The following is a 14,120-nucleotide window of genomic DNA, read 5'->3' as shown; positions in this document are numbered from 1 at the left end:
TTAAAACAATATCTTTTTTTGTGTGTCTCTAGATGGCGCTGCAAACCACTTTCACTCAGAAGAAAAAACAGTGGGGGGAAAATAGGAAAAGTTTTATACAGTAACTAGTTCTTTAAATAAATTCCACTCAATCCAATTCCTTTAGCATAAATCCACAAATCCACAAATCCAAAATTTACAAATATTCAATCAGGATTCCTGTTCTTATTCTCTTGCTCTCCAAAAGTAATTTTGTTACTTCATTCAATTCCTTTCTTCTGCTTGGGTCAATCCACTTTCTTTGCTGCTAAACAGCTGAGGGTAGAGAGCTGACACACACCCCACTCTCCCCCCTTCTCTTTATACCCTTCACTTTTCTTCAAGTTGTTTCCCAGGGTTTATGAAAAGGAAACTTCAAATCTGAAGACAAAAAGAAAAGTCAGCTCCTCACCCAGATTAATCCATGTCTGTTACTTCTCCGGTCCCTCTGTGACCACCCCGGCTTTGTTGCGGCTCATTCAATGGACGCTTTCTTGTCTGGTTGAAAGGCTACTTCTGACTATCCAGGGAATTTGCGGTTTCCCTGTGTTAGCCTGTCCATGTCTTTCTTGCCCACTGTCCCTCCAAGACAGTTTTCGGTCAATAAAGACCCCAAACGACTTCAATATCATAGTTTTCTCGGGAGCATCTGAGAAAAGTGTTGTGCCGTGGCGACGCTGGCCACGCCTATCTAGAGAATACCTTTTTATTGGCTAGCAATGGCTATTAGAATTATCTAAGGCTATTATCCCTGTCAGAGGCAATTAGCCCCGTTACCTTCCTGGGGTAATTGCCTGGATCGTGGCATTTCCTTGTGTATACTTTTGATAAAATAAAACCGGAATACATCTTCTAATAAACTCATATTTATTGTAAAGAAAATAAAACATCTAACTATCTAAATATTTAATTGTTACATTTTTGCAAAGTTCCTATCGGCTACTTCTCAGTAGCCGGACTTCTCTTGGCAAGAGAAGAAAGAAAAGTGTGAAATGGAAAGAAAGGAATTTATTTTATTTTATTTATTTTATTTTTGAATTTGTATACCGCCCTTCTCCCTAAGGACTCAGGGTGGTGTACAGCCACATAAAAACACAGAGTACAAATATTAAAATACTATTAAAAGATATATATAAATTTGGCCCCATAATTAAAAACAGTAACAAACCAATTAAAATATTTAAAAACTGTTAGGCCAGCCCGGCTTGCTGGAAAAGAAAGTTTTAAGGGCACGTCGGAAGGCACCGAGGTCGGATAACTTGGTGCCTTCCGAGAATGCCAAGAATGCGGATACACGTAGTTAGCTTACTGATAGCAAAATTTTGGCAAGCTACGGAAAGTCTGACAGTCCAGAAAGAATGAGCTCAGTTGGTAAATACAAAAACGCAGTGACAACCCCTTCTTTTGCCAGTTGAGTGAATATCAAGTACATCATCAAATAAGGCACATCTTCTTACGTAGATATTCGTGTTGAGCTGCTGGAAGCGGTTTGTTGAGCATATCTGCAATCTGATCATGTGTAGATACATACTGCATTTTAACAAAACCTTTTTTCACTAATTGTTTTATGTTTGATAACGGATGTCAATGTGTCTGGACCTAGAACCTGTGAAATGTGATTCAGAAATATAAACCACCGATTCATTGTCTTCCATCACTGTGATCGGTTGGATCGGGTGTGTCCAGATATCTGTGACCAAAGCATCAAACCAAGTTAGAGAATTACATGCATCTGAAACACAAGCATATTCAGCTTCAGTAGATGAACAAGAAACAAAATTCTGTTTACGCACTTGCCAATAAACAGGACATCCATTTAAGAATATCATATAACCTGAAGTACTTTTACGTGATTTCTTATCACTTGCCCAATCAGAATCTGCATAACAACATAATTCTGCATAATCAGTATGTGTTGGTTCTAACAATAACTTCATATGTTTAGTGTGCTTTAGGTATCTCAATAATATCTTAATACATGACCAATGAAACTGTTTTGCTTTACCTACGTGTCGAGACAAGAGATTAACACTAAGTGCAATGTCGGGTCTGGTCCAACTACTAATGTACAACAATGACCCAATAACTGAACGATAAAGTGTTTGATCCTCGAACTCGGGACTTGCTTCATGTGTCAAGTTGTGAAAATCTGTTTGCATGGGTGTCTTTGTTGTGTTAGCATCTTTCATGTTGCAATGATGCAAAATTTGTCCAATTTTATCTTCTTGTGAAAGACTAAACCCCTTCTATGTTTTTTCAATCTGAACACCTAAATAAGTGCTAATGTGACCCAATGATTTCAATGTGAAGTATCTCTGCAAAGCTTTGGCAAAAATCTCACTCATTTGCTTATTTGGACCAATATAAACAATATCATCAACATAAACAAGAACTATCTCATATGCATTGTTAGATCTTTTTGTGAACACGCACTCATCAGTTTCGGACTTAATAAAGCCCATTGAATTTAGTTTGTCAGTAAGACATAAGTACCACATTAAACCAGACTGTTTCAGACCATAAAGACTTTTGTTTAGAAACCAGGTATCCCCTTCTTGCTGTCGGAATCCTGGAGGACTTCTCACGTAGATCTCTTCATCTAGGTCTGCATGTAGATAAGCCATGTCAACATTGAACTGGAAAACTTCTAAACCAAGGATAGTTGCAGTTGCTAAAGCAATTTTTACACTCTCAGTTCAGACTGTCGGTAAGTAGGTATTTGTGTAGTCCTCAGGATAATGTTGAGCGAAACCCTGAGCTACAAGTCTGGCCTTGTACAATGACTCACCATTTGGCTTCTTTTTGATTCTGTAGACCCATCGAGTGCCAATGACCTTTTTGTTTGCTGGAGGTTTTGCAGGTGTAAACACTTTTAAGTTTCTTTAGACTGTTCATTTCAACCTGCATTGCTTCATACCATTTGTCTTGCTCTGAATCAGGGAGCTGATTAACATTTTTATGCGGAACCTCAGGCATGCTCTGAGCAACCTGTTTACCAATTCTCTTTTTGTTGGCTTTAGGGGCCTTAGGAATAGCAACAGGATCTCTCTCTGGAGCATCTCTCTTTGGGCCTGTGCTTTCCCTTTTTGGAGTTTGTATACTTGCCTGTGTTTGCGGTTTAGGCTTTGGCTTTAAGTAATAAACACCACCAATTAATATGGTTTCAGCAACAATATCTCCATCTTTAACTATGTAACTTGCTTTTTCAAGGTGGTGAACCTGGAACTTTAATGCTCTAGACAAGTGACTCTGACTAAGCAAATTACTGGTTGCTGTTGGTATGTAATAAACATCAGGAATGAATGCATCGAGCTCTTCAACATAAACAGTTCCTTTTCCTTTGACCTGACAAGGATGATTTGAAAAAGAATAAAGTTCACGTAGTTCAGGTTCTGGCTCGTGCATCTCTGTGAAAAGTTCTTTTCTATAAGTAACATACAAAGCTGCACCACTGTCCAAAGTCCACAGGAGTCGTCTGTCGTACTCTGGTTGAGGTTGTGGATCACTGGTTAAAGCCAATGTGGCGGGTGGAGCTTGCGAATCACGCCGGGGACCACAACGATCTTGTCTTCCACCTCTGCCTCTGCCTCTGGAGTCTGTTCCTGTGGGCTGGTACGAGATGGGAGCTGGAACTCGTTGGGGACAATCCCGGGTGGCATGTCCCACACGATTACAGATGTAGCATCTTGGCATCCTTGGAGCATGGGTCCTTCCTCGGAAGGGGCGCCTAGTTGGAGCTCTTGATGCGGGTGGTCCTCTCAAGTGTGGCATGGCTAACATAAGTGCTGCTTCTTCAATTAAAAGTCTGCATGCATTGTCCACTGTGCTTTGAGCAATAGGCACTAGATTAATCTTTGTAATGGCATCTTTCCATTCATAATTCAAAGAGTTAATAATAATGCTGATCATTTGAATATCTTCAATAGGATATCCTCTTTCTCTTAATTCTTTTCTCAGTCCTTTCAGTTTGGTCAAATGTCCTCCAATTTGTTCACCAGGTTTCAATCTTGAACCATGGAATTCAGACATGAGCAAACATGAAGATTCAATTGAAACAGGCCTGTAGCAATTTTCCAATTGGGCCCAAATTTGTTGGGCCGTTGCATCAGGCAAAAAGGTAACCTGCAGTTCAGTATCCATGGACATCAGTAATGTTGTGCAAGCTTTAGTCTCTAAGTCTCTTATTTCAGGTGTCCATGGTTGGGCAGGAGGGTTAAACACCATACAGTGGGTACCTTCTCTACGTAGCAAAAGTCCAACCTCACTGACCCAGGCCTTGTAATTCTGCCCTGACATCTTTAATTTTGACTCACCAGCCAGTGGAGCAACAGAAGATGCCTGGTGAGGAATGTGCATTTGGTATGCTGGCTGTGGAAGTAAAGGCACTTGTTGCGCTGGAGGTGGACCAGGAGCTGGCCCTGGTTGTACAGCTGGAGGCACGTGTGCATGCATTTGTGGTTGAGGCTGTGGCATTTGAGCTGCAATATTAACATGACCTGCTGGAGATGCAGTCATTTGCCTTTGCTGCATTAAGCTTTGTTGTGTTCCATCTAAAAGGACGCCAGCACCACCAGGGGGTGCTGACGATTGGGCCTGTAGAGACACTTGTGGCATTGCAGTCTGAATCTCTGAGTGAGTTAAGGACATCTCTAATAGAGTCTTCTGCAGTAATTGTAATTGCTCTCTCAAATTGCGATGCATTTCAGCTTTCTCTAGTAAATTACTTTTGCCAGCAGATGGTGCTGCAACTTTAGTTTCGGGCAGCTCAGCTCTTTCTGCATACGTGGCATTGTATGTAATTTGAGAATAGGAATGATCATTTGACATGTGCACAGCTCTCTGTTCTGATTGGCCTGACACAAAATCCACCAGGGGGTGTATCTTTGGCTCTGAAGAAGAAGGCAAAATGGCGTTTTTAGAGATTTTGAAAGCACTAGACTATCTCTTATCTTGCTCAAGCATAGATAAAGCCATTTTTGTCTGAGATAGCTTATGTTCAAAAATTTCTATCTGGTCACGATAGTTTCTTATAGCTTGCTCTTTAGGAGTGACCCTGAAAGTTTGAGAGAGATAATACATTGTTTCTGTCTCTGCGTGGAAGGAGAAAGGCTTTGCCGTTTGTAGAAAATCTGGCCCTGCACCAAGCGTTACAAATTCAGAAGGTTCTAGGAAGACAGTTTGAGAGCTTGCATAATTAGAAGGGGGCGTTACTGACCTCAGTCGTGGTGCTTCACCTTCAAAAGCAGCTTTTCCGTTATTTTCCTCCTGAAGCCTTTGTAGAATTCTTTTCGCTTCTTCATTAGAGAGAGCAGAGATATCTATATCTTCAGCAAAATGCATTCTGTATCTGTTTTACTTCTTTTTTGGCATCTTAGCAGACAATTAATCAGTGTTCCGCAGTCGCAAAAATAATCATCTGGCTAAACTAGCCTAGAGGTCTAATTATCAAAGCAACAAGCAAGGAAAAACCATAAATCAACCATCGTCCTGCTAGCAGTGTCAGAGGCAATTAGCCCCGTTACCTTCCTGGGGTAATTGCCTGGATCATGGCATTTCCTTGTGTATACTTTTGATAAAATAAAACCGGAATACATCTTCTAATAAACTCATATTTATTGTAAAGAAAATAAAACATCTAACTATCTAAATATTTAATTGTTACATTTTTGCAAAGTTCCTATCGGCTACTTCTCAGTAGCCGGACTTCTCTTGGCAAGAGAAGAAAGAAAAGTGTGAAGTGGAAAGAAAGGAATCCGGATACACGTAGTTAGCTTACTGATAACAAAATTTTGGCAAGCTATGGAAAGTCTGACAGTCCAGAAATAATGAGCTCAGCTGGTAAATACAAAAACGCAGTGACAATCCCAAAGGTGCTTTTTTCAAAAGGCAAGTGGACTTTCTGGTTTTTCTTTGAAGATGTTTCACTTCTCATCCAAGAAGCTTCTTCAGCTCCGACTGGATGGTGGGGAATGGAAGGATTTCTACTCCCTGCAGACAGCTGTTCATTTGTATTCTTTTAGCAGGTCTTTAAGGTCACCTGGAGGTTTGGATGAGAAGCCAAACGTCTTCAAAGAAAAACCAGAAACTCCAGTTGCCTCTTGAAAAAAGCATCTTTGGGGAGTGGGAGGCGTGGCCAACATCATGGTGATATGGTGTGGATTCCGGAGCTCCGGGAGAACACCGATATCCCAGCTGATTTTGCGGATCCCCAGGGATCATAGCTGTCCTGTAGGGACAGTGAAGAATGGATGCACAGACTGGCACCGATAGGGAAAGCACAAATTCCCTGAAGTGCCGGCATTAGTCTCTCACCCAGCAGCGAAGGAAGGCAGCCATCAGAGCTGTCAAAAGCCAGGGTGGCCACAAACAAGAAGAGGAAGAAGAGCAAGAGAGAGTGGGTGAGGTCTTAGAAACAAGATTCCTTTTAATTTTTTTTTCTCCTGAACTTTTAAAAGGATCTAAATTAAAGAGAACTGGCAAAGAGGAGAGGGGAGGGAGCAGAATAAAGCTATCTCCCCACTTCTGGAATAGCGACAAAGCCATTAATAAGGACTAATTAGTAAAAGCGGAAAAAGTAATTTAATAAATTGGAAGCAGATTGGGAAAAGAGGCTTCTCTGGCTAATGAATTGTATTTTGAAAATTTGAAGTTTTTTGCATCTGGGAATTTAATGCTGAAAGAAGAAAAGTAAATTGATATTTTAAGACTATTTTAAGTGAACTGCAGTGCCATCTAGTGGTGACAGAAGAAATTAAAGATAATAAAGGAGCAGATCAGAGTGGAATGACCTTGGACAGTGTTTTGGAAACTGGCAAGAAGATTTTGATAAGTAGTCTTGTGATTTTGTAACAGAAGGGGAAAGATATAGAAGAAAAAAAAAGAACGAAAGCTGTTTCTCTTTTTTCCCCTTCACCTGATGGATTTATAAATTTTAGAAGATTTTGGAATAATGTTATTTTCGAATTTTTTTTTCTGTTTTTCCTTTCGTTCCTTTTTTTTTTTTTTTTTGTAGAAGCATCTTATTTTTGGATTAAATTTTTTTTTGATTGGCATGGTTTTTGTTTTTTCTATTTTTTAACTCTTTTGGGGAGATTATAAATATTTTTTCCACTCTTTTATTGCAGGTTGGATATTTTGAGCAAATAATTGGGCTTTGAATTTTCATTTTTGTTTTGAGTTGGTTATTTTTTTCTCTCTTGTTTTTCTTTGTCTTTTTTTATCTTGCCCTTTTGGGGCATCTTGGCTGCTTTTGATTTTCTATTCTGTTTGGTGTTGTTTTTTCGGATACAGTTTTTCTATCTTTTTTCCTCTTATATGGAGTATGGATTAAACCTATGTGGATTAGGGTAGCAAGAACCTGAACAGTCTGATTGGGCAGTTTGCATTTGAAGAAATCGAATATTTGGATTATAAATTGGGCAGTAAGATTTGAAAAAACAAGATGAAGAAAACAATGCAACATCTATCATCATCATCAATATCCACAGCATCTGGTACTACAGGGCAAAAGACAATAGAACTCACACCACAGCAAGAGAAAATCAACACAGAATTTAAAAATATGCTACAGACTATATATGAAGATCTCAAGACAAGATTAGACAAGGTAGATGGGAGAATGGAAAAAATGGAAGGAAACATGGAAATAATGGAAGGAGAATTGAAAGAAGTTAAAGAGATGATAGGGAAAGATGATCAACGATTACAGCAAACGGAAGAAAAAGCAGAAGCAACAGAAAAAAGTTGAAGAGATGGACTATAGACTTACAATTACTGATAAAAATCAGGAAAAACAATTATAATTCTGGAAATGGATAAAGCTAACTATTATCTAAGATTTCAAAATATTAAAGAAGAAAAGGGAGAAAATTTGGCAGAGAAAATTGCAGAGATACTAGCAGAAGCAATGGAAGAAAGTAAGGAAGGGATATTAAATAGGATCGACAAAATATATAGTGAACACAAGATATGCAATGAGAAACAATCTGCCTAGAGAAATCCATGTTAGATTTACTAAGAAAACACTGAGAACAGAGATACTGCAACTGATGAGAAACACAACGATAAAGCACAAAGGAAAAGAAGTAGTGGCACTGAAACAAATTCCAAGAAGAGTGAGAGATCTGAGAAAAGAATATCAATTTCTCACGAAATGTTTGATAAAGAGAGGAATAAATTTTAGATGGTTGATTCCAGAAGGAATATTCGTGAACTGGCAAGAACAAAGATACAGATTAGACTCAATAGAGAAAGTGGAGTTATTTTATAAACAACATATAGATGTCCAAGAGGAGGAAAGGTTGAGAGATGAAAGTGGGGATGGATGACAGGAGGAGAAGAAAGAGCAGCCAAAGGAGACAATGAGAGAACAAGAAGAGAGAGCATTGAGAGAAGGAGCAAGAGCAAAAGAAGTTAAGGAACAAAGGGAGATAAGAATGACTAGATCGACAAAACAAATAAATAAATAAGAAATGGAAGAAGAAATTAAAATAATATCTTTGAATATAAATGCTTAATTCAGCAATAAAAAGAAGAGAAACATTTAATAAATTAGAGAAGGTAAAATTAGAAATTATATGCTTACAAGAAGTTCATATTAGAAAACAACATAAAAAACTTTTGGAGCAACTAAAATTGGGGACATTGTATACAACATTGGCCTGTCAAAGTTTAATTTTACATTAAACAGACAATTCAATCCAAACAAATATTTGAGGATGAGGAAGGAAGAGTATTAATGGTATAAATTGTAATAAAGTACAAAAAATATTACTTGTGGGTATATATGCTCTAAATGAAAATCAAGAAGAATTTTATGCAAAATTACACAGGAAAATACTAGAATATGAATAAATTTGCATAATAGGAGACTTTAATGCGATTGTTGACAACGAGCTAGACTATAAATCTACAAAAGTGAATAAAAAACCAAGAAAGACACTTCCAAAAACATTTCACACAATGATAAATGAACTAAGCTTGTAGGATGCTTGGAGAAAAAGAAATCTTAAGGAGAAACAATATACATTTTATTCAAACAGGCATATGTCATGGTCAAGAATAGACATGATGTGGATGACAATAGATTTAATATCTAAGATAGATAAGATTGATAAGGAAGCAAATATATGGGCAGATCACAATCCAATAATGATATGGAAAGGACAAAGAAAAAGAATGAGATGGACATTAAATCAAAGTTTATTAAATGAGAAAAACTTTATACAATATATGGAAAAAGAATTGATTTTTTTTCTTTAAAGAAAATAGAAAAGAAGATACATCATTGCAAAATGTATGGGATACTAGCAAAGCATATAAGGGGTTTGGCAATGAACTATGCAGGAAAAAGGAACACACAGAATAGACAAGCTCAAAAGAAATTGGAGGAGGAATATAAGAAGGTGGAGAAAGAACTACAAAAAAATCCACAAGACAAAAAAATCAAAAATCTAATGGACTTGAAAAAACATAAATTGAATTTAATAGAAAATGAAGAACTGGCAAGGAAAATAAAATCATCAAAGTAAAACGTTTTTGAAAATGCAAATAAACCAGGAAGATGGCTAACATATAAGATGAAGAAGGAAAAAGGAGGGAAATTGATAAGCCAATTATTAGATCAAGAAGGAAAGATACGCTATCGAAATGAGGAAAAGAAAACAATAATTGAGGAATATTATAAGAAACTATATCAACAAGAGCAGACATCAGAAGGAAAAATAGAACAATATTTGAAAAAAGTAAAGACGCCCAAAATACCAGAACAATTTAAAAAAGCATTAGAAGAAAGAATATCAATGCTGGAATTGATGGAGGGAATTAAAAAGCAGAAGAATGGAAAAACCCCGGGACCAGATGAGTTACCAGGAGAATTATATAAAAAGTTGCAGGATGTACTAAGCAATACACTGCTACAAGTATTTAATGATTTATTAATAGAAGCCAAGGTTCCAAACTCATGGACGGAGGCGTATATAACCCTTATACCAAAAGAAGAAACAGATTTACAACAAATAAAGAATTATAGACCAATTTTATTATTAAACGCAGATTATAAAATATTTGCATCAATTATAGTGGAAAGATTGAAGAGGTTGTTAAATGAATTTATACATTCAGATCAAAATGGTTTTCTGCCTAAAAGACAAATTAGAGACAATATAAAAATTATATTGGATACATTGGAATATTATGAGGCATATTCAGAGAAACAAATGGCACCGTTATTCTTAGATGCACAGAAAGCATTTGATAATGTGAATTGGCAATTCATGATTTTACAACTACAAACGATGGATTTTGGGGATAGATTTATTAACATGATTAAGACTACATACAAAGACCAATTGGCAAAAGTAATAATAAATGGTGAAACGACAGAGAAAATAGATATAAGAAAAGGAACTAGACAAGGATGTCCGCTATCTCCACTATTATTTATTTTGACCCTAGACATTTTAAACAGAAAAATAAGACAAGATAAAGAAATAAAAGGGATGAGAATTAAAAAAGAAGAATATAAGCTACAAGCATTTGTGGATGATTTAGTATTCATTATGGAAGAACCAATAGAAACATGCCCAAAGCTTGAACAAATAGAGGAATATGGAGAAGTAGCTGGATTGAAAATAAATAAAGATAAAACAAAAATTATAGTTAAAAATATGAGAGAATAACAAAAGAAGCAATTAATGGAGAAACTAGATATTGAAATAGTGAAGAAAGTGAAATATTTGGGCATCCAATTAACTTCAAGATGTATTACAGTGAAGGAAGATAATTATTATAAACTTAGAAACCAAATTGAAAAATGGAAAAATTTACAATTATACTTAATGGGAAGAATAACATTAATCAAAATGAATGTATTGCCAAGATTGTTGTTTCTCTTTCAAACAATTCTGATAAGGCTGGAGAAGAAATACTTTGAGAGCTTGAATAAAATGATGTGGAAATATATATGGCAAGGGAAAAAAGGAAGAATTAATCTTAAATTGCTCCAAGATTCTAGAAGTAGAGGAGGATTTGGTCTACCAAATTAGGAATTGTAGCACCAAGCGGCAATGCTAACTTGAATTAAAGAATAGATTTTATTGAGATATACAAGACTATTGACTTTGGAAGGACATGACTTACAACTAGGTTGGCATGCTATCTTATGGTATGGAAAAAATAGGATACATGGATACTTTTAGAGACATTGTGTAAGGAATGGTTTGTTAGCGGTATGGGAGAGAGTAAAAGAAAAACATATGGAAATACCAATGTGGCTTTCAACAATAGAAGCGTTGATACATCCAAATATGATTAATATGGACAAGATTGTAAGTTATAAAGACATTTTAACAGAGAAGGGAGAACTAAAACAGAAGCAAGATTTAGAAAAACAAGGGATTGAGACTGATTGGTACACACAGCTGCAGATACAATCAAGATATGATAAAGATTTGAAACAATATGGTTTTAATTTGGGGAAATCATAGTTGGACCAGATAATAACTGGAAAAGATGAAAAAATGATTAAAAGACTGTACAATTATTTGTTACAAAGTAGACTAGAAGATGAAGAAATTAAAGAGACAATGATAACATGGGCGAAAAATTTTGGTTATGCAACAGAATTAGAGAAATGGCAACAATTATGGGAAAGGAATTATAAATTGACAATGGGAACTGCGTATAAGGAAAATTTATATAAAATGTTTTACAGATGGCATATGCCACCGGAAAGATTAGCAAAAATGTTTAAGGATAAATCAGCCAAGTGTTGGAAATGTTTGCATTTATTTATTTTATTTATTTATTTATTTTATTGAATTTGTATACCGCCCTACTCCTGAAGGACTCAGGGCGGTGAACAGCCATAGAATAAACATATAAATACAAAATTTAAAATAGAATAAAACAAATTAAATAATTTGGCTGAACACATTTAAAACCCCAATAATTTAAAACCAAATTTAAAATTTCCATTTAAAAAGGGGAAAAACTTAGGTCAGGCCAGCTTGATGAAATAAAAAAGTCTTGAGCATGCGATGGAAGGTACGCAGATCCGGGATCCTCCGTATCTCCGGGGGGAGCTCGTTCCAGATAGTAGGTGCCCCCACAGAGAAGGCTCTCCCTCTGGGGGCTGCCAGTCGACATTGTTTGGCCGACGACACCCGGAGGAGCCCCTCTCTATGGGAGCATACTGGTCGGTGGGAGGCTATTGGTGGTAGCAGGCGGTCCCGTAAATAACCAGGTCTTAAACCATGGAGCGCTCTAAAGGTGATAACCAAAACCTTGAAGCGCACTCGGAAGAACACCGGGAGCCAGTGCAGAAGAGGCGTTGCCGGGATCATATTATCATATGTGGTGGTTGTGTATAGAAGCAAAAAATTATTGGTCTAGAATACAGACATGGTTGGAGGAAATGTTACCTAAATCTATAGAATTAAAACCAGAGCTCTTTTTATTGGGTATTCTGCCAGAGAGATATAGTAAAGAAGATGTATATTTAATTATACATATAATAACAGCAGCAAGAATTGTATTTGCGCAAAATTGGAAGATAGAAAAAATCCCGTCAGAAGGTGAAGTAATAAAAAAGATTTTAGACTGTGCAGAAATGAATAGATGAACTTTAAAAATAAAGGATAGAGAGGAATCGGTGTATTTCAAGACATGGGAAAGATTTTATGAATGGTTAGAAAAGAAATATGAATAAAAATGATAGATATGAAGGAGTTAATAGAAAGGTAAATGATGGAGAGAACAAAAAAGAAATAAAAACCCAGACTACACCAGAGTAAATGGGAAAGGGGGAGGGGGGGAAGAAAGAAGAGTATAAGTATCAATGTACAATTACAATGCTAAAAGTGACAGATTGGGTAAAAATGAAAAGAAATTGAAAAGAAAGTATATATTATTAGAATATTGGAGTTGCTCAGATACCAAATAAGGGAAATATTGCACAACAAAGGAGAAAGAAAGGAGAGAGGAGTAGAGGGATAGAGGATGAGAAGGAGAGAGACGAATGGAAGAAAGGGGAAGGAGAGGAAGAAAGGTTAGGGAACAAGAGCAGGAGAGAAGGCGAGAAGGGGGAAAAGAGGGGAGGAGTGGGGAGAGGAAGGGGAAGTAGGGAAGAGGAGAGGAGGAGGAAGAAAGTAGGAGAGGAGAGGAGGGAGGGAAGGGAAAGGAAGAAGAAGAATTCTTTTTTAAAAAAAGCACCTTTGGGACATCCATGATCTGGATGACTGAGAATCTCCATAGACACTAAGGCTATTATGCTAACAGAATTTCAGTCTACCAACTAACTAACTAACTAACTAACTAACTAACTAACTAACTAAGCAAGCAAACAAACAAACAAACAAACATATATAGCAAGGTTAAATATGATTTTCCATTTATTGTTGTAACAATAATGTATTGATTCAGCCTTGGCTAAAATTGTAATTTATTAACAATAATGAATAATAATGAATACCTGTAGTTATAACAATAATTGTATTAACAAAATATAATACCCTGTAATGAAATAAAGAAAAGCAAGTAAAAGTTAGATTGACAATAAATAGGCCCAAACCAATATTTATTGCCAATTATTACCTGTAATTTATGATTAAAATATTATTCAGATTTAACTAATATGTAGTACTGTTGCTATATTATGCACATTCACTTTTTCCTTCTTGCTCCTTATCTCAAAATATTCCAATTTCTATATTCTCTCCCTCTTTCCTTCTTTCCTTCTCTCTTTCTTTGTTTTATTTATTTTTGGGGATAGGAACATTATAGGTCCTTGAATGGATTGACCCTCAGTTGGATAGGTGATGGAAACAATGTTCTAAACTCTATTCTGTTGAGTGCTGCTAAATTTGGGATGAATCTTCATGTTGCTACTCCAAAGGTAAGGTAATTTTATTGTTATAAATAGAACTCAGTTTGTGATGCTTCAATGTTTAAAAGATTTTAAACATAGTATGAGATGTACAGAAGAGGTAACATTTATTTATTTTTTTGCCTACTACGTCTAATCATGGAGTTTAACTATGAGGAACTTGGTGGACCAGAAATAATTTAAAAGAATAAGAATAAGAATAATTTTATTTCTATAC

General features: G+C 36.3%; 1 protein-coding gene across 1 annotated transcript in view; it reads left to right on the top strand.

Annotated features, from left to right (window-relative positions):
• The window catches only part of OTC (ornithine transcarbamylase), a 73,640-nt gene that overhangs the window by 43,856 nt on the left and 15,664 nt on the right, over positions 1-14,120 (top strand). Inside the window, exon 4 of the mRNA XM_060694110.2 lies at positions 13,790-13,912. Coding sequence (XP_060550093.2) covers positions 13,790-13,912 — 123 coding nt within the window. The remainder of the gene's footprint in view (positions 1-13,789; positions 13,913-14,120) is intronic.

The sequence above is a fragment of the Pantherophis guttatus genome, chromosome 5 (genome assembly GCF_059756535.1).
Source record: "Pantherophis guttatus breed Tessera chromosome 5, ASM5975653v1, whole genome shotgun sequence".
NCBI classification, from domain to species: Eukaryota; Metazoa; Chordata; class Lepidosauria; order Squamata; family Colubridae; genus Pantherophis; species Pantherophis guttatus.
This window is presented reverse-complemented; position numbering and strand designations above follow the sequence as displayed.